The 19,660-nt window shown below is 41.2% G+C and overlaps 1 protein-coding gene across 4 annotated transcripts in view; it reads right to left on the minus strand.

Annotated features, from left to right (window-relative positions):
- Positions 1–19,660, minus strand: part of ACSL4 (acyl-CoA synthetase long chain family member 4) — a 48,219-nt gene that overhangs the window by 4,742 nt on the left and 23,817 nt on the right. For 2 of the 4 annotated variants that reach the window (XM_084814132.1, XM_084814136.1), the window contains exons 2-15: positions 17,840–17,914; positions 14,221–14,460; positions 13,347–13,524; positions 11,395–11,504; positions 10,625–10,763; positions 9,477–9,627; positions 8,279–8,402; positions 7,739–7,810; positions 6,639–6,778; positions 5,009–5,181; positions 4,752–4,826; positions 3,689–3,880; positions 3,077–3,191; positions 2,229–2,386 (exon numbers count right to left, since the gene is read on the minus strand). In XM_084814132.1, coding sequence (XP_084670258.1) covers positions 2,229–2,386; positions 3,077–3,191; positions 3,689–3,880; positions 4,752–4,826; positions 5,009–5,181; positions 6,639–6,778; positions 7,739–7,810; positions 8,279–8,402; positions 9,477–9,627; positions 10,625–10,763; positions 11,395–11,504; positions 13,347–13,524; positions 14,221–14,448 — 1,855 coding nt within the window. In that variant the 5' untranslated portion in view covers positions 14,449–14,460; positions 17,840–17,914. Of the gene's footprint in view, positions 1–2,228; positions 2,387–3,076; positions 3,192–3,688; positions 3,881–4,751; positions 4,827–5,008; positions 5,182–6,638; positions 6,779–7,738; positions 7,811–8,278; positions 8,403–9,476; positions 9,628–10,624; positions 10,764–11,394; positions 11,505–13,346; positions 13,525–14,220; positions 14,774–17,839; positions 17,915–19,660 lie in introns of all 4 variants that reach the window. The other 2 variants (XM_084814135.1, XM_084814133.1) reach the window with 2 other exon arrangements.

A 19,660-nucleotide genomic window follows, 5' to 3' on the forward strand; every position in this document is an offset into this window, starting at 1 on the left:
TACAGGAGAGCATTCATGCTCGCTCATTTCAATGTGTTGCCCTCTGCACTGCTACGTGGACAATTCAATAAGATCCCAATTAATGAATGTCTGTGTCCGTGTGGAATGTGTGCAACAGAGTCTGGTGATCATGTGTTCCTCTACTGTAATCTGTATAAAGACTGAAGAGAGAAGCTGATTTTCCCCTTATGAAGAACACTCCCGGGATGATGTTTTGAAGGTTCTTTCTTATTTCAGTGCAAACAAGGGGGAAAAAATATGTTGCTCCCATTTTAAGATTTATTGGTTTTATTTAATTACTGTTAATTAGCTGTATCTTTCTTTTGTATAAACATTTTCTGTGCCCGTATTCATTCATAATTTGTATCAATTTGGTTAATATTCAGGATACAGCTGCTGAAAATGCTATACTTTTCTGGTGCCATTTATACAGCTTCTGGCATGAGCTACAAGCAGTAGTTCCTGTAATGTTTTGGACAGAATAATTTTGACTGGACCAGTGAAAGTTTTACCTTCTGGAACTGGTACCAGAAGGTTCTTTCATACAACATCAAGTTCAAAAGGTTTGTTCAACTACATTTTCGGGAATCTTGGTGGAAGGTTTTAGCAGTTCAAACCTGATTTGGTCTGTAAATGTCTCCATTTAAAATGGATGTATATATATAACCTTGCTGAATCTTTGAACATGGTCCATATTCAATTGTCATGCAGAAATTCACATGTAGTCTACATTACACCATCAGGAGTGCTGTTTTGCTGATCTGGTATTGTTTGTATTGGTATTTTATATACTTTTGCTATTTATAGTATTTTGTTAAATTGTTTAATTAGAAACTGCAATGAAATTTTTACTGAAGAGGCAGTGTACCACACAGTACAGCCAGTAGATGGCAGGAGAGTAACAAATTATGATTTGCTATATTATCAAAGGGCTCTGTTTCCCATTTGAAAATACTTGGCCAAGCAGCAGCAGTTCTCCCCTTTGGACAGCTTGTCTGCCCCCAAGCCGAGTTCTGCCTTATCTTCCAACTTCTAGTGTGGTTGACTGGACATCACCCCCACTCTTCCCCAAAAGCAAACACCACAAAAGGAAAACACCCCTCTCTACTTAAATCAATTGAGGAGTCATGGCATATCATCTCAGGGAAGAAAATTCTGATCAGGAGCCATTCTTGCATTTACTCCTCGGGCCTTGGCTTTTCATGGATTCCTAAAATTGGAATTCTCTCTGTGCTAGTGGAAGTTACCAGATGTTAGCATGACACACGAGGCTAAAAGAGTCTTGCTAATCTATGCTGCAGTGCTAGCGTTTTGGACACTGGCTTGGTTTACATTGCAATGTACCAACACCAGCAAGTTTCAAGTAACAGGAAGTGCAGCAATGCACTCTGTGGTGGGACAACTACGTAATCAGTATACGCTCTGCGCAAGCAAGAAATCCAATCCAAGTTGGAACGGAATCTTGAGAACGGAGAGGAAACCAGTCCTGGACAGCTGAATTCCTGGCTCCCACGTGTTACTTCACTGCAATTTCTCTGCCTTTAAAACGAAAAGGGGAAGGAAGAGGGAAATGGATCCCTGCTGGAAGGCAGCATTTCAGATAGCAGAGTCCCACTATACACGTCACTCATTCGGTTGGAAGTAAGCAAAATAGCCATTCTGGGGGTTGGCAAGAACTTTTCTGCGACTCCTTCAAATATTATTATTTAATGGATTTTTAAACTGCCCTGGGAGGATAACTTATCGTGGATGGTGAACTCAAGATAAGAAGCATGTCGACATGCTTGGGGATCACCAAGATTTGCATAAATCCAACAAATTGAACACAACCACAACAAAAGGGGGCAGCCCCGCTACCAAACAGCCAAGTGAGGCCTGAACATGATCAGCGGATACCATGGAGCCATGGAATATCGACAGCTAGAAAACAAAAACTACAGGGGAGAGTGCTTATATTCTTAACACGGGGTGCAGAACTAGGCTGGGGTGAGGGCACAGACAGCCCCCGGCCCTCCATGGGCTGAACAATGTCAGTGGGCAACTGCTTTTCCCAATGCTGGATGAGTCCCTGGCTGCATGTGGCTGCCCCCCCACCCCCCAGTGTAAAGTGACTCAGATCAGATAGAACAGCGGGGATTCCCTTGGGGAAGGAGGGATATTCCTCCAGGAGGCTCCACAGTCCAGACTGGGGAACCTATTCAGCCAGTTTAGGCCTGTGGGCTGCTTACTTTTGTTAGCCATTGCTTTAATCTCTTTCAGGACTTCAGATTCCATGATAGGATTGTTACAGATCTCCACCCAGTTGCCAGCCACACTCTTCTGTTCAGCAAGAGCAGTTAGCTTCTTCTGATTGGGAACCACAAAACTGATGACATAAGACTGGTCACTAGAATAGAATGCAAGACAACACTATTCAGGTTCTAGATCATACTTCTTTGTACAAATTGCTTTAGATAGAAGCTTACTCCAGCCGTATAGAGATTTACAGAGACTGGATTTATTTAATTATTTAACTCATTTCTGACGTATCATAACATTTGCTTCATAGGCTGTCCAGAAAGAAGGGATGCAGGTAAGTTCTCTCTCTAACGCACATAATTCCAGCCACATGTCAATACGAATGTAAGAGAAAATGTAGTCCCATGTTTTTCTACTGCTTATAAAAAATAGCCACCCAATTGTAGATTACCCTGTTTTTATACAGAGGCTAAAAATGAAAAGAAGAAAAGTTGCTTTTGTACTCGTAATATATTGGGGACATTCAGATGCTACCTTTCTGGAATAAATACAGGAATTACTTCCAGGGCTTCAAGAGAGTTAACAACAGCTGTCTCTCTATGCCTACTTGCTGGGTGCTGAAACCAGTGCTAAGGGGGAAAGGATTTGTATCATCCCCACACGTGTTGGAGAGGCCTGTCTATGTCCACTCCAGCAATTCCATAGTCATTCAAGAAAAGCTTTGGATAGTGCAGAATGAGACTAACACACTACTTCACTTGTTCAAAGTAAGTTGATTTTTGAAAACCTCTCATAAGAATCTAATGCAGAAAAATTGGGTGAATAGATGCAAACTTACCTGTTGGCATAAGCACAGATATTGTCAATAAGAGGACAGTTTTTCAAGGCTGCCTCAACTTTGCCAAGTGACACATATTCTCCTGCTTGCAACTTCACCAAATCTTTTTTACGATCTGGGGGAATAATAGGGCAAAAGCATTTAGAGAGCATACAATCTGACCCTATGCATTTTTACTCAGAGGTAAGTTCCACTGTGATCAATGGAGAACACACCCAAGCAGAACTTCCACGTACTCTGTATGCAGGAGGAAGGCTGAATACATACCAGGCATTTTAAGGAGCTTATTTCAATTAAACAGGGTATTCAAATAAGTCTTGAAGTCTTTAAAATGGCAAGGGAAAACTTATCCAAAGCCAATTCTTGAGGAAGTGTCTGTTTTGCCTTTACATCTGAGAATCTACTATAACTATAAACCCAAACTAAATATGTGCTAGTAAAAATGTAAGGCAAGGTTACAAAAAACCTTTGATAACTGAACTACTTTTTGCAAAGCATCTTAAGGCCATCATTCAGCACACTCCCGGAATATTCATAACAGAAAGAGATACATATTAACTTGTAGATGTATTTTACTAAATTGCAACCCAGTCAGCAAGAAACAGTAACCACCTATAATTTGTAGACAGCCATCTGATTGAAACTCTCCGATGTCTCCAGTACAAAACCATCGCTGACCATTTTCATCAACAATGAAATCTTCTGCTGTCTTCTCTTCGTTTCTGAAGTATCCCATTGAGACATTAGGTCCACCAATTATAATCTCTCCCCGAGGGTTTGGCTGGTCTCTATTAGTATAGCCTCCTGAGGAAGAAATTGGTGAATAAAATAACTGATGAACATAGTTACAGGTCTCACCTTCCAGGAATCATTAAATAAATCAAAGCAAATAATGAAGCAACATAAAAATAAACACTCAATTTAAGAAGCAATTGTCATTAATTATATCAAGGTACAAATTTCACAGGAACAGTCAATACCACCCTGTATTAGGACCACCCAATGATCACAGTATTTTTCATATCAAGTTATTTGAGCCTGTGACACGGATAGGCATGAGGGGGACCAATATAAACTTGTCCTGTGCATGTTTACTGAGAAATACGTTCCACTGGATTTAACGGGGCTTACTTCCAAGAAAGCAGGCATAGGGTTGCAACCTAACACAGCAACTGTATACACTTCCTAGGAAGTAGGCCCTATTGAACATACTGGGAGGTCTGAGTATACATGCATATGATGGAACTGGACGTCTGACTGATAAAAGTTACACGTATCCACAGCAATAAGCCTATAACTACATGAACTTGGAAAGCTTGCTAGCCTTGCAGTCTTGAGAAATTTATGTCAAGGGCCTGTCTGGAGATTACTCCTTCTGCCACCTTAACTTGGGGAAAGAAGAGTACCTGTACTCTTCTATATTCAAGATCCTACATTCAAATAATGGGAGTGGTGGTGTTTGTCTCCAGGGTGGACATTTTTCCCCACAGGAAGAAAGAGGAAGGGCCAGAAGTAGTGCACAAACCTGAGTTCCACCTTCTTCTTGTGGAAAATCTAGGGAAGGAGGTATTTTTCCAACAGGTTCATTGGAATATGTTTAGGAGTTGTAAGTGCAGATTAGTAATTCAGACATGGAAATTGCTGCGGTATGTTTATTGGAAATATGTTCTCTCACCTTCTTGCCAGTCTCTCAGTTTAATCTCACAGCAGATTAGAGGAGCTCCTACTCTGCCAGTGCTGTAGTCAGAGACTAGAGGGAAAATACCAGGAAAAGAGTAAGATGTGAGTGCCAAAAGGCTTTCACTTTTTAAAAAAAGTTAACTACAGAGACAAGACAGAACTGCCAGTGGCAGTTAATTCACAGGTCAATTGTTCAGCTGAAAACCACACAGACCTTCAGGGTACAGAGATGACACAGCCACATAGCCTTACCTTCTGTAATTGTCCCTGCTCCACAGGTTTCTGTTAACCCATAACCTTGGCCAACAGGACAGCAGAAACAGATATTCATGAATCTTTGTGTCTGAGGTGAAAGGGGTGCTCCTCCTGAAAGCATCATACGTATATTCCCTCCTAGCAGTGCTTTCACTTTCTTAAACAATAGTCTTAAAGAAAAAGAAATTGGCATGAATGTCATAAAGTTTATGTTCTGTGGATCAATAAAATGGCCAGTATGTAGAATTCCGGGGCACGATCCAATGGTGGCCTTGTGTGCGCAGCCAGCTCCACTGATCCTGGTCTAGAAGTGGCCCCTACTGCTTGCGGCAGTGATGTGGCACTTCCGGGGGCAAGCCCCCAAATGAGCAGAAATGCTCAGTTCTGGAAGAGGCGTGACCTGCCCCTTCTAGAAACGAGTGTTTTCAGGGCTTGCTCCTGGAAATGCTACATTGCTGATGCAAGTGATAGGAGCTGCTTGCAGACCGCAGATGGTGGGGCTGGCCACGTGCGGATTGGGATAGGTGGGGCTGGCTGCATATGCAAGGTCACCATGGGTTCCTGCCCCCAGTATCCCCTTCCTGATACACACACCCTGCTTTGGGTTATAATCCTACTGTTACAGGGTTGGCTGGCTATCTATTTTTTTTTTTAAGAAACCCTTTAGAAGCCTATTTACATTGGTAATGGCTATGCTTCAGATCACCAATAGACTGTCTGGTTCAAATCTGAATGTGCACACTTGGATTTGAATACATTCATCCAAAGCCCACTTGAAGTCAGGAAAATCCCTATGGTATAAAATCTTTTCCTTTCACCCTATGGTCTAGCTAAGTTCTAGCACTAAAAGAAGTTCTTTCTGTCAAACCTTAGGACACTCCTCAGTTGGTAAGTTAGAAAGTTTCTTAACTTAAAACAACCTCATAGCAGAGCCTAAGGTGCAATCCATTAATCTCTGCATAAACACCATTCAAAAAGATGGAGAATGTACAGCAGTAGGATATATGTAGGATTTTTGCTGTGCTGGTCCTTCAGAACAAAAAACACAAAATTAGTATAGAGATGAGTGGATGAGTTACTTGGATGAGTCCTATCAATATTTTGCTCGCTGTGTAATTACTTTACACAACAGTTACCGCTATAATTTTATTTATTTAATAGATTTATATACCGCTGTCCATATTTAGTAATATCTCTAAGTGGTTTACAAGAAAATGGGAAAACATTAAAATACGTTATGACATGTATTAAAATACAATTAAAATACATAATTGTTAAAACATTAATGTAAAAAAGTTACTAAAAGCATTAAAGCCAATTAAAATCATGACAACATTAATTACAAACAAACAGACTGAGTAGCACACTCACTCAGGGAAGGCCTGTGTAAAGAAATGGGTCTTTAGTTCATGCCTAAAGGATGCTACAGTTGGCTCCTCCCAAATACTGGGGGGGTGGGGGTGGGGGTGTCATTCTGTAAATTGCGTGGCATCACGGAGCAGGCCCCTTTCCTGGTTGCTGCAAGATAGCAATCTGCAGGTCGTGGTACCACCAGCAAGACCTCCTCCAATTATCTTAATGATTACAGGTATGTAAATAGACTGGCACATATTTGAACTATACTTACAAGTTACATAGAGGTGCATCATATCCCCTTTTGATTTGTTCCAATTTATAGTCATACCCTATCTTGAACAATGTTTTCTGGAAGTAGTTCATCTCTTGAACTTTACTCATAACATTCTTATAAATTCGATCCATGATTTCCTACAAAGAAGATTTTTTAAAAGGTTAAGTGTATTGAGATACATTAGCATTCCTGATCTGGTTTATACTAGTGCAGCCCAGAAGGAGCACCTCATTAATTTTAAATAGTTTGGTTTTTCCTTAGTTGCGTAACACTTAATTTGCAATCCAGCTAATCTATTTGTGGTCATTCTCAGCTGGGGGCTATTCTGTGTAGACACCAAGTGGTAATGTGCAATGGAAAAATTGAGTTTTCCTCCCTCCTAGCTTCCCTCTTCCTCTGAGATATACTATTTCAGTGCCTAGGTTTTCATGTAACAAATTGGTTTTGAGTATTTTTAGAATACAGTTACAATAGTTTCTTCTGCCAATTTGTATTTAATATTTGAAGGCAAAAAGCTTCAAGGTCTGTTTTCTCATGCTGCTAGCATATATTTTTTAATTTTCAAAAGATAAGGTTAATGCCCATTAACTTTATGGGTCAGGAGTACGGGATAGGCTGCTATTATATGAAATATGTTCTTAAAATCACTATTGTGTTTGCCAAATAATACTCCAGAGACTTTTTCCTGCAAGTCAGACATTTCTGTAGCACTTTGCATTATGTTTAATTACTGTTTAAAATTACAATATATGGGGTGGGGGGAGATAGGCTTCTTAACACCCTGTACGGAACAGCACTCTGTATGTAATTTTTCATCTGTTTTCATTAAATAGATGTGTACAGTCAAAATGTTGGTTATTTGTTCTCAAGCACTAATGAAAGGAGACATATTGCTAGAGTATGTGACCCTGAGATCGAAGCTTGCAACCCTAGGCTTCTGATGTGGCAAAATAAGTTACTGTACTTTTTAACATCTAAAGAAAAGAGTCACCATCAGGCAGATGCATTTTCCTTCTTAAAACTGAAGCTCTCGGAGTGAATTACATGGAAGACAAAGCATTCCTACTTTGTATCAAAGTATCCCCACTAATACTTACAGGCACAGCTGCCATCAGTGTAGGTTTCAGAACAGAACAATCTCCTTTGCTTCCCTTTTTAATTTTACTTGACTGCAAGAAAAAAAAAAAGTGAGAATCTTACTTTAAATTCAGCTCTTTTCACCAGAGACAGGAGCTGTGAAACTTACTTAGCATGATGACACTTTGCAAGCTGAAAGCGTTCAGTTAGTAAGACAAATTATGTTTACTGCATTTCAACATATTGCAGTGCCTCAGGATCAACTTGCCTGCTAATTTTTTGGACCTTTTTTTTTTTTTAAATTTAAACAAAGCAAATCCTAAAGCTGACTATGGGGGTGGGGGGATCATGCCATTCAGAAAGCAGTCCCACAGAGAAACACTTCAGCACATTTTTAGATGTTACTTGTCACTCCTGGGCTGAGCTTATTTCAGTGTGGTGAGCCTGGGGTTTCTCATCACCTTAACATGCTGTCTAGTCTTTGATGTAAACTACCTGAAATATAAATGCATTTCTTCCTTGGCCAACAACCATCAAGTGAGCTCAATGTGTTCTTTTACCTGGTCAGATAATGTGAGCGGAGAGGAATATCCAATCCTGCAGCCATACGTAATACAGGAAATCTCAGCGGTCAGTTCTAATACATGAGCCAAAGGCAAATAGCCAATGTACGTGTCCTTTGGTCTAAGAAGAAAATATTATGTCCTTCAATATAGCAAGCAGGGTACATTATTCTAAACAAATAAGTAGAATGGCTTGTTTTCTAAAGCCTTTTCTCATAATTGAGGGCAACAAGGATCCATGTTCTCCACCACACAACCAGGCTGATAACTCAATAAATGAACACTTTGAAGTCATGGCTGTCATGGAAAGACTCTTGCTTCTGCTCCTTCAACTGAGATGGTACACGGCTGAGATTTAGTCAAGAAGCAAGTAAGGAGTCTAATAATTGCTCCAGGGTCCATAAATAAAATTTCCTAAGCAAGGCAAATAACTTTTGCAAATTTCCCCGAGACAGACTAATTTATCTCTTGTCTTGAACACTATTCTGCGTAACCCTTTTTTTAGTTCATGTTAAGCATAGCCATTAACAATGCAATCCTATGCACATCGACTCAGAAGGAAGTCCCATTGAGTTCAATGGGACTTAGTCCCAGGTAAGTGTGTATAGGATTGCAGTCTAAGTCTCAAATAAATTGAATGTCTATTATAGAGCCATAGAGTACAATCCTGTTCTCTACCTCTACCTGCAGAGGACAAGATGTGAAAGCTGTGTGATTGTGAGGATATGAGTGATGGGGGCAGGGAGGAGTCTTTAGGCTGAGCCAGCCTATTCCTTTCTGCCCCCTCTCCTTGACTGCCATTCAGAAACAGCAGTAAACAGCAAGGGTCTCCACCTCCACATGAATTGCTGTCATTGCGAAGCGGCGTATTAGAGGAAGGACCAGCTTCTCCTCATCCTAGCTCTGCTTCCCAGCCTCAAAGCCTGATGGAAAGGATTGAAGCAGCCTTGGCAGGTATAATGTGCATTTTCCAGGCATTGATTGCAAGATTTGCCAATGGGTGGAGGTCCTCTGGTTGCCATACTGTGGGCTGGCAGTTGCTGTGTGCCCAGCAAGGCAGGAGCCTCTGTACCCTGCTCTCCACTGGGAGAAAGCAAGATTGCACCATAAGCAAGTGCAGAAAGTCAAATATGTTTTTTGTTTGTTTGTTTTTTAATGCTTTAACATGCATCTCTGACAAGCAGGAAATTCTTACCCCAATCCAGGTATTCGCTCACACTGTCCTGTCATTCCAGCTATCAAGTTTTTATGCATCATCATCACTCCTTTAGGCCTCCCAGTGGAGCCACTGGTATACATTACTAAGGCCATGTCTGTAGGAGCAGGTCGAGATGGAGGGGTGTTTACTAGAAAAAGATGTGGAGGCAAAAAATTACAGAGCAGGACACAACAGAAAATAAAACATATTTTATATTGGGAACCAATCTTGTCTGAAAATCAAAGAAGCGTGATTGCTTACAATCTCTCTTATCTGGCAAATGAAGGCAGGGATACGCTAATCGTCCCCAGTCCTCTGCTTCAGGCCGTATATTTCAGTGAATGTGATAAGGGGGACAAAGAATTAATATTCTTTATGGACAGAAAGGACTGGGGGTGGGGAAGGAAAGCTCCAGTGGGTTTTGCCTCTCGCTGCTTAGAACTAGTACGCACTAAAAGGCAAGGGGGAGAGCCTTAGGATTTTTCCTTAAGAATCTTCTAACAACAAAAGACCTGTTTCCCAAGCAAATATAATTCTCATTGAGCAGAAAGTGGTAGAAGCAGAAGATAATTTTAACATTCTATTTATGTGCCATGCAATATTAAAGTATCAAAGCCCAAGGGAACGAGGGAAGGTACATCCTATAAAAGCCCTTCTTCAGCTCAGACAACTCTCAGAACTAGGAACTATGCCCTACTGATGCCATAATGATTATATATATTCCTGTTGAACAGTGCCTCATGCACGGTTCTGGTTAGCGGTGAAATATAGAGCTCTCCCTCAACAGCAAGTTAGCTGGGCGGACAACACTCTTCCACTGTTTCTTCTTTCTTGCTTTTCTTAAAGCTTGCAATTCCTATATAAATGCTGGAGAAGTAGATGAGTATGAGGCAAAATTTAAACTGGGCGAGAGCTCATCTCCCACCAGCATGGAATATAGCATCATCAAAAATGTGAGTGGCCCTGCCAAATGGAGTCAGAGATTCTACGCCGAGGGAGACACATATTTTTATCACAGTGACAGAAGCATGCAGCACCAAGCTGGTTTAATATATGTTTACAACCAACCCTGTTTACTATATAGCAAAAGGTGTTACATCTTTGCATTTGAACAGCTGTGCTAGCATCTCAGCTAGTCCACTTACAGTTTTCTGGTTTGGCTCCCAGTTCTTCTACTGCTTTCATGCTATGGATCTCCAGCCCTTTAGGATAGTCTGACTTATTGACAGTTTTCTTATCCACGTAAATGATATGTCTGAGGCAGGGGATTGCTGACAATACATTCTGATGAAGAAGACGTAGCTGAAGGTTGACTACATACACCACAGCTCAAATTCTCAACATACAGCCCATTAATTTGGATACATCTCCCCCCATCATAACGGTTCAGGCTGGTAACAATGTTTTAAGAATATATTCCCCCTACCCCTGGCCATCCAACCCCCACCCAAAAGGAAAGATCTTATGTATGGGTTCATGCCAAGGCTGTGGCAAACTTCAGGGGAAAGGGAATTCCATAAAAGGTTGAGCAGCTAGCAAGAATACTTTCTTTGTGCTTTGACTTTCCAAGTTTGGTGCACCAATATCTGTTGGACAAGATGCTGCCTGTTTTCATCAATTTTCCAAGATATTCAAATAATTTCACTAAAAGTACCTATTTTAATTTTAATAAAGTAACTTATCACTGACTTAAGAGCCATGACCACCTTTTCTAGCCCCACTGCAAAGTGCACAAACTGAAAGTCTCCACCATCTCAAACATTTCAGCCTACTGTTGGGAGTGGCTTCTCACACATGACGTCACTATTGAATTGGGCCATCTTGGTGTATCCCACTGTCTTCGAGCAACCCAACCACAATCTATTGCAACATTACTATCATCTTTACTACATGAAAGCATCAGGTCAGGACTTACCTTAAGTTTGCTTTCCAAAAGGTCTGTGCTAGTGATTAGATACGATGCTCCAGATTCATTCAGTCCATAGGTTACTGCTTCTTCTCCAAGGGTCGCATATAATGTAACAACTATTTAACAGAGAGGAGAAAATAATTTAAGGAATAAAATCCTAATCTAATCCAAATCCTTTGCATTTGCATAGGATTTCATTACCAATAATTTTGCAATGGGGAATAAGTAAAAACATATAGGTTTTCCATAATCATTTTATGTTTCACATGTTCTGCAATAACAACACTAACAGCGCGAACCTTAAAGTAGTAGCATATAGTAGGCTTGGCATGGCTATGAAAAGCTCAAATACAGGAACAGTGACTATTTGTGACAGGCCGCTGGGGCTCACCAGTGCTGCCCACCTCCATCCCATTGATGATGTCACCTGGTTGGAGCAGCACTGGCACACAGCTCTGATGTCATCATGGAGTGCTGCCTGCTCACCAGCTGGCTTGACAAAGGAGACAAGCAACAGCTGTGAGGACTTGGTGGAGGATCGATGGCAAGCAAGGCAGCCCCTCTAAAGGCCCAGGGATGCCTACACAAAAGACGGGGCAGAGGAGATCCTGGAGGACGAGGAGGGAGAAGGAAACCCAAGGCTGAGCAGGGGACAGCCAGGTGGGAAGGACAGGGGACTGGAAACAAAGCCCTATGAAGAGAGACTGAACGAACTGGGCATGTTTAGCCTTGAGAAGAGAAGACTGAGGGGAGATACAATAGCGCTCTTCAAGTATTTGAAAGGCTGTCACAGAGAGGAAGGCCAGGTTCTCTTCTCAGTCATCCCAGAGTGCAGGACACGGAATAATGGGCTCAAGTTACAGGAAGCCAGATTCCGGCTAAACATCAGGAAAAACTTCCTGACTGTTAGAGCAATACGACAATGGAACCAATGACCTAGGGAGGTGGTGGGCTCTCCCACGCTGGAGGCCTTCAAGATGAGGCTGGACAGCCATCTGTCAGGGATGCTCTGACTTGGATTCCTGCATTGAGCAGGGGGTTGGACTCAATGGCCTTGTAGGCCCCTTCCAACTCTACTATTCTATGATTCTATGACAGGAGAAGACTGGGCCAACTCAGGGGAAGTTGGAGGAGGCTGCAAGGCGAGACTTCCCAGACTGGTCCCCACTCAGGTCCTCTTCCTCCCTGTGAGTGGCGGGCACATTCAGAGCAGGCCCCAGGGTACACTGAGGTTCTCTGACAATAGGAGCAAGGACCCAATCAAGCATGCCTTAGAAGAATCAGGGCTATGAGTTCCATTAGGGAAAAGGCTACCCGTAATGTACCTGACTGGACAGTCCTGCCATTTTCCCCATCTGACCTTCTTGACTGAAGAACCTTGGGAAAGCTTGCATCCAACAAACCCCAGTAACTATAGAGCCCAGGTAATATGGTAGAATTATGAAGGGGAGCCAACTGAGGGGGACTGAGGAGATGGAGGCTAAGGACCAGTGGAATCTGGATTACATATTACTCAAAGGATAAACTGAGTGGAAACCTCAGAGAACTTGAAATGGCTGAAGGGGTTAAATCAACTGGGCCAACCCCAAAGGGAGAGAGATGGAACTCCTTACCTTAACTCCTTACCTGTATCCAGTGACATAGTTTCCTCAACCCAGTGGTTGAGGGAAGTGGAATAAAAGATATACCCAGTAGCCCATCTAGTCATGGAGGCAGATGGATTTGATGTGCCCCTACCAGGGGACCCACCCATATTATTCACATTAATTAGGGCTGTTGTACTGTTCTTATCTTGTATACATTTGAGCTTTACACAGAAATATCACAAATTCATGCACCAATTTTTAAAAGTGACATAGGGACAACATCGCAGTGAGGGCACAAGACGTCTGGGATCACAGCCTTATTTTTCCCTATAACCATGGTTATGTATGTTAATATATGACATCAGTACTCACGAGGAAAATTGTATCGGAAACAGGTTTGTGCTGCTATCATCCATTCGGCTCGAGTTTCACAGAATATAGCAACTGTGATCTTTGGCTTTAGCCCAAGTGCAACTAGTCCACTCCCCAAGTGGTTCAATTTCTGATTAGTTTCTTCATAGTTTAGCCATCGATAGTTTCCTAGGATAAGCTGTTCAGAGATAAAACACTTGTTTGGCATACTGCTGAATTCTTTGATCAATATAGATCGATATAGGAAGAGGGAACACGCCTAAAACAAGAGCACCTAAAATCTGAACATTGTAACCATCGTTAAGAAAACCAGTACAATGATGGTCCAAAGCAGGAAACTTATAAATTGGCCAACTGTGCTTGCAATCTAAGAAGCCTGTCCAATAAAGAGCCTATTCAAATACTAGTTTTCCCTACTCTACCAATAGACACAGCTTGTTCAATTAAAATAAGATTTCCTCTGGGGCATTTTAGGATCTATCTACTTTATAATGGCCCATTTCCAATGTACATGATAACAGAACTGCTACAGAAGGACAACTAGCACACAAAGTGTATTTCTTCAGAGAGAAGCACAGATTTCAAATACCTGGAGCAACATCTGATTAAAAGTTCTAACCTTTTTTCCTAAGTCTGGATGACAAAGTAGCAGTGGTAATTACCATCTGACATTAGTATTTAATTATTGCCACTGTGAAAAGACATAAAGAGCATTCCAAAAGAAACGTTTATGAACAAGTAACAGCGCATACATTCCTGTGTTCTTTTTATTACTGATCCTAGCTCACTGGAAGTCAGATACTCAAGAGCCATATTGTCAGGACTCCCACAATGCCTTTATTCATAATGTTTAAACATTAATAGAAGTAATTACCTTTTTAAATACTTTTCCATTGGGCTGCATTTCATTCTCTTCACTCAGAATCTCTCTTGTTCCAAGACAATCCTTCTTCCCAAACTTTGCGACAGCATGGTCAAACAATTTATCCAGAGTGTCTGCTCCAGGAAAGTCTATAGTGGCTAATGACTCAAGATGAGAAATGGATCTGTATGGGCTTCCGGGTTTGTCCATGATGGGCTTAGCTTTTAAGCGCTTTGCCATAGCTTTTTTCTTCTTCGCATTGGTAAGAAAATACCATGGTATGAATACAAGAGCACTGTACACATTAATCAGAAAGTACAGAGGGAGCAAGAGAATGATGCATAGCCTTAGCTTAAGATTCATAATGGATAGCTTTCTTTTTCTTTTAAAGTCTATTATCTGTCTCCTGTCCTTTGGGTGTTCCAAGTTTCTTAGTTTTCTCAAGGCAAAAGTGGAAGCAGCAGCACACAAAAAGCAAGATGAAGGTTAGGTGGCTCAGTTTTACAGTAATTGCTGAAATGTTAGAAACATTTGGAAGCCAGCAGCAGAGGCAGATTATTGGTGACTGAAGTTCACAGGTAATCAGAGAGCAGGAAAAAAAATTAGTAACAGATTGTTAGCTTCAATCCTTTATTGGTTTCATCTCAAAATGTAGCTAGATACTGGAAGCTGAAGAAACTTGTCTCACACTTGCACCCACTACAACGGATTTTAGGAGACTAACATGGAAGTAAATATTTATTTCATGTCTCTAAGCCTCAATTCAAATATTTTAGGAATTTTGAGAAGTACTCTGCACTTGAAATAAGATGCATTTAATCCAGTTTAGCAATATAAGCACTGCATCATGTGGTCAAAAGTTCATAGCTGTTTCTTTAAATATTTGTGCTAGAGCTAGGAAAGGTTTAGTAGTGCTGTTTATGACTTTCCGAAGCTACATCAATTCACTGTTTACTGCACATGCTTACTTCAGATTCCTTGGCAGGGCAAAATACTGTACTGCTGCAATAACTGTTGCAAAATCCTCCCATGATCTCTCTTTTAACTTCATCTTGGACTAGCAACCAATCTGATGAAAATGAAGACTGTACCTTGTCAAACCTCTTTCAGCTCAAGGTTCAAATTCAATCTGGGAGAAGCTCTTGGGTTTCGCAATCCACTGATGGGCAGGACCAAAGACAAAGGGGTGGGGTCAAAATACCAGCAAGGTTTAGCTGGATTGGGACCCCAGGTGGGCCTGAGGTTCAACAGGGGTGCCTTAGAGCATACCGCTGGAATGCTTTCCTAGCAAATCATAGAACTGTATTAGCTAGGAAAGCATTCCAACAGGCACACTCTATGGCTTCGTATATTGAACGAATGTCTTCCGTTCAAATAATAATAATTTGCTAGTTCAGAATTATCCAAGCATGGCGAATCCTGGAATTCTTTCCTAGAGACTTTGTGTTTTAAATACAGGATGGATCAGGTCAGCCTCAATGCTCCTGTCCTAGGATATAGTACACGGGAAAGAGGGCTCAAATTTTCAAGCAGGGTTAACTCATGGAGAAGGATGGGGGAGAGAGGAAAAATGGGCACTGATTGTACATCATGCATTCACATTTCAATGGGGTTTGCTCAAGTCTCCCCCATAAGATCCAGTGAAAATTATAAAGCTGCACCGAAGCATTGTTTGGTGGACTGGGACCAAAACATTTTGCTAGGAAAGAGCAAGAAGAGAGAGAGAGGGAGGATCATTTAAACTTTAAAGACACCTCTTTGTCTGGCTTGAGGAGGGGTTATTTTGGATAGATTTATGGGAGCATAACATATAGGGCTGCAGGGCAGGAGAATTCCCCAGCAGCTATCAGAAATTTGGAATATACATAACCACACCTCAGTATTAAAAGTGATGCATGCATATTTTTAAGGCTTCAGGATGAAGCATGCTGTGGTTTAAAAATAGATTCTAAATGACTGAGTAGTGTGCCAGTAATTAAGAATCTGCAGCACCCATTATTTGATCAAATGAGAATTTAATTTCCCTTTAAGGCACAGCAGCAGCTCCAGACTGGTAGTATGCATTATGCATCTGATTAATATTATTTAATTATATGGTGCAGCACAATGGTTTTCTGATTCATATTTGACAAGGCAGTGCTACCATTCTGTTGAGGAAATTTAAAAATAGCAAATTTAGCTATTTCTAAATTAAAACGTTTTGTGAAGTTTTAATTGTTCCTAAAAGAAAAAAAAAAAAGATATTGCACTACTGTCGCTTTGAGGTTTCTTCTGATGGACCAGCATGGCTAACTGCAATGTATGCCTCATATATTCAGTTACTTTTTGCCATAATGGCATGTTCATATTTTTTTCCATTCCAAAACAGACAACACTGTCATGGGTCTCCAATGAAGTATCTTTTGACAGCTCCCAAGTGGACTTGTGATAAATCTTTGTGACTGCTAAAAATGAAAAGGCCAGAAATCTAAGTCCAAGCTTTTGCAAGTAAATGGCATTGTTCTGTATTAGTCTTTTTCTTAAATACTATTTTGATATTTTCCCCCACAGTTAATTCAACACTACAGCAGAAGTAGGTTGCACGTAAATGACAAAACATACAGACAGAAACGTTAATACTACAATTAAAGCTCTGGTGAATAGTACTGACGCAATACCACATAACATAAAACCAGAGACAAAAAAGTAGTGCTTGAAGTCAGACGAACAGGCAAAAGCATGCAATAACACAGTGGTTTAGGGCCTAATTATGCATTACACAGAAATGTATGCATCTGAACACCCTTCTCTCCCACCCCCTTGGGAAAAGCAGCTTTGGAAAGGGGAGATCTGGACTGGGAAAATGGTCTGTGTGTGCATCCGCAGCTACTGCTTCTGCACTCCACATCACTTCCCAGCCACTCCCACTCACCAGGGCTCCAAAATGCAGCCATCCATTTGGAACCCCATGGAAGGTGGAGATGTGCAGTGCAGAAGCAGCAGGCAGGTTAGGCAACTCATCCTACTCCTTCGTAGGTTAAGCATAATGAGTTAACTCTAAACAACCCATCAGTCTGGGTTTGGACATCACGCTCAACCACCTACAAAGGGGCTGATAGTGGGTTCTACAGTAAAAGTGGAAGTCCCCATTCACGCACAACAACCCATCGGTTTTAAACAATGAGTTGTCGTTACATGTGAACCAGGTCAATATGTCCGGGTTTGGATGTTACATAACAACCCCCAATCGGCCTAACTGGAAGCTGAATATTCAAAAAGGCTGCAAAATGTGCCTGTCATGTGCCGCTCCAAATTGTGGGTTAATTAACCCATGATTTGCTGCTGTTACATGCAAACTGGGTCACTGTCTGGGTAGAAAAAGAAAAGTTGAGGAACTGCTAGGCCCGACGATACAAAGGCTTAACCCTATTCATAGCCCCATTGCTATTTACATTAAAGCCAGAACATTAGAAAAACATATGCTGCATTTTAGGATATATTTCCAGTTAGTCGTTTACTTTAGTAAAGACCTTTAAAAATAGACTACACAGCATTTTATATATTGAAAATTCAGAAGCTTTAATCAAACACCTATTAAAATGAGACAACACCAACTTACAATAAGTATTGGTAAGTTAACACAAGTACTTACAGTATTTCCAAAAGAAATGTGATCTTCAGAATTAATTCAATCCACACTAAGATGGGGAGCAGATGGTGTCTGACTCTAGGTTTAAAGAGATTTTAAGCAGAATTAAGTAACTTTTACAATTGTGCAGCTACTTCACATCATAAAGGTTTTGCTTAGCAACAGAATTATAATTTAAAGCAATAAATATCACAAGAGGCTTCATAGGACAGAAGAACTGAGAGCATACAGGAAGATCATGTTAAGAACATAAGAGCCATGCTGGATCAGACTAAGGGTCCATCTAGTCCAGCATTCTGTTCTGCCCACAGGAAACCCCCAAGCAAAACAGGAGTGCAACAGCATCTTCCTACCCCAGCAACTGGTGTACATAGACATACTGCCCCTGATACTGGAGGTAACATATAGCCAGCAGGACTAGTAGCCATTGATAGCTTTATCCTCCATGAATTTGTCTAACGCCCTTTTAAAGCCATCCAAATTGCTGGCCATCACTATGTCTTGTAGTAGCAAATTCCACAGTTTAACTATGCGCTGTGTAAAGTAGTACTTCCTTTTATCTGTCCTGGATCTCCCACCAGTCAGCTTACTGGGACGACCCCAGGCTCTAATATTATGAGAGAGGGAGAAAAATGTCTCCCTATCCACATTCTCTACACTATGCATAATTGTGTACACCTCTAGAAGGTCTCTCCTTACTTGCCTTTTTTCAAGCAAAATAATCCCATCTGTTGTAACCTTCCTACACAGAGGAGTTACTCCATTCCCTTGATCATTTTAGTTGCCATTGAACATTCTTTAGGCTGCATAGTACTTCTGCTGGTGTGCTTTCCCAACACTGGCCAACAATGAGACCAAATCTTTTGTAAGCACTGAAATTTCAACATATTCAGTCAAGAAGCTGCCCCCTTCAGAATGCTCAATGGCAATACATTTCCTTTACAAAAATTAGTGAGCCCATACATTATGTCAGCAAAGAAGAATTTTTTTCTTGCAATTGCATGCAACCCTGGCTGATCAACAGCAGAACAGAAACTGCTGGCGGAATAGCTTCCCACGTACCCCCTACAGCCCCCTCCCCCAAAATCGGTACCAGAGGAGAGAGAGGGTAGAGAACAAATTTTGGAGGGGACAAGGGGGTTGGAGGGTGCTGCAGGGGTGAGAGCAAGGGGAGGTCCGTTCATGGGACTTCAGACTGAAACCATAATTACAAATGAAAACTTTTTTTCGGCATACATAGTTGTAGCTATATAATTTCTACAACTAAACACATTAAACATTCAAGTTTCAAAAGAGAAGCAACAATGATGCATAAAGAAAACGTCTGGCAACACAACATTGTAACTGCAGAATTATACCAAGGAAGAGAGGTTAAAATATGATGTCACATTTTTGGTTCCCTGCAATCATCTAGACAGCGGTTATTTGCAAAGTAATTTGGGAGTAAGCGCTACTGAATTCAATGAGACTTATTTCTGAATAAGTCTGAACACTGAATAAGTCTGAACACAAAAGATTACACAGTCAGTATCATTCTGTGCCAGTGGGCATAATGTTCCTTTTCCTTGTGTTCCGGTTCTTTTACACTGACCTCCAATTTGACTTATATTTTGTATGTTGTACTCATTGGTCTGGTTCACATGGTCACTATGGCTTAAACAAGCCACGGTGCATTGTTTATGCCATGACATGTGCCTTGCACCATTTGTCTAATCACCCACCCAGGCACGGCTTGTCATGTTGCCTACACGTGGGTGGCACAGCTTGTTGGAGGGGGAAACAACCCTCAAATAACCTAACAATAGCCCATTTGAGGGTTGTTTC

The sequence above is a fragment of the Heloderma suspectum genome, chromosome 9, assembly GCF_057233095.1.
Source record: "Heloderma suspectum isolate Gila_16-S chromosome 9, 16-S_ref, whole genome shotgun sequence".
NCBI classification, from domain to species: domain Eukaryota; kingdom Metazoa; phylum Chordata; class Lepidosauria; order Squamata; family Helodermatidae; genus Heloderma; species Heloderma suspectum.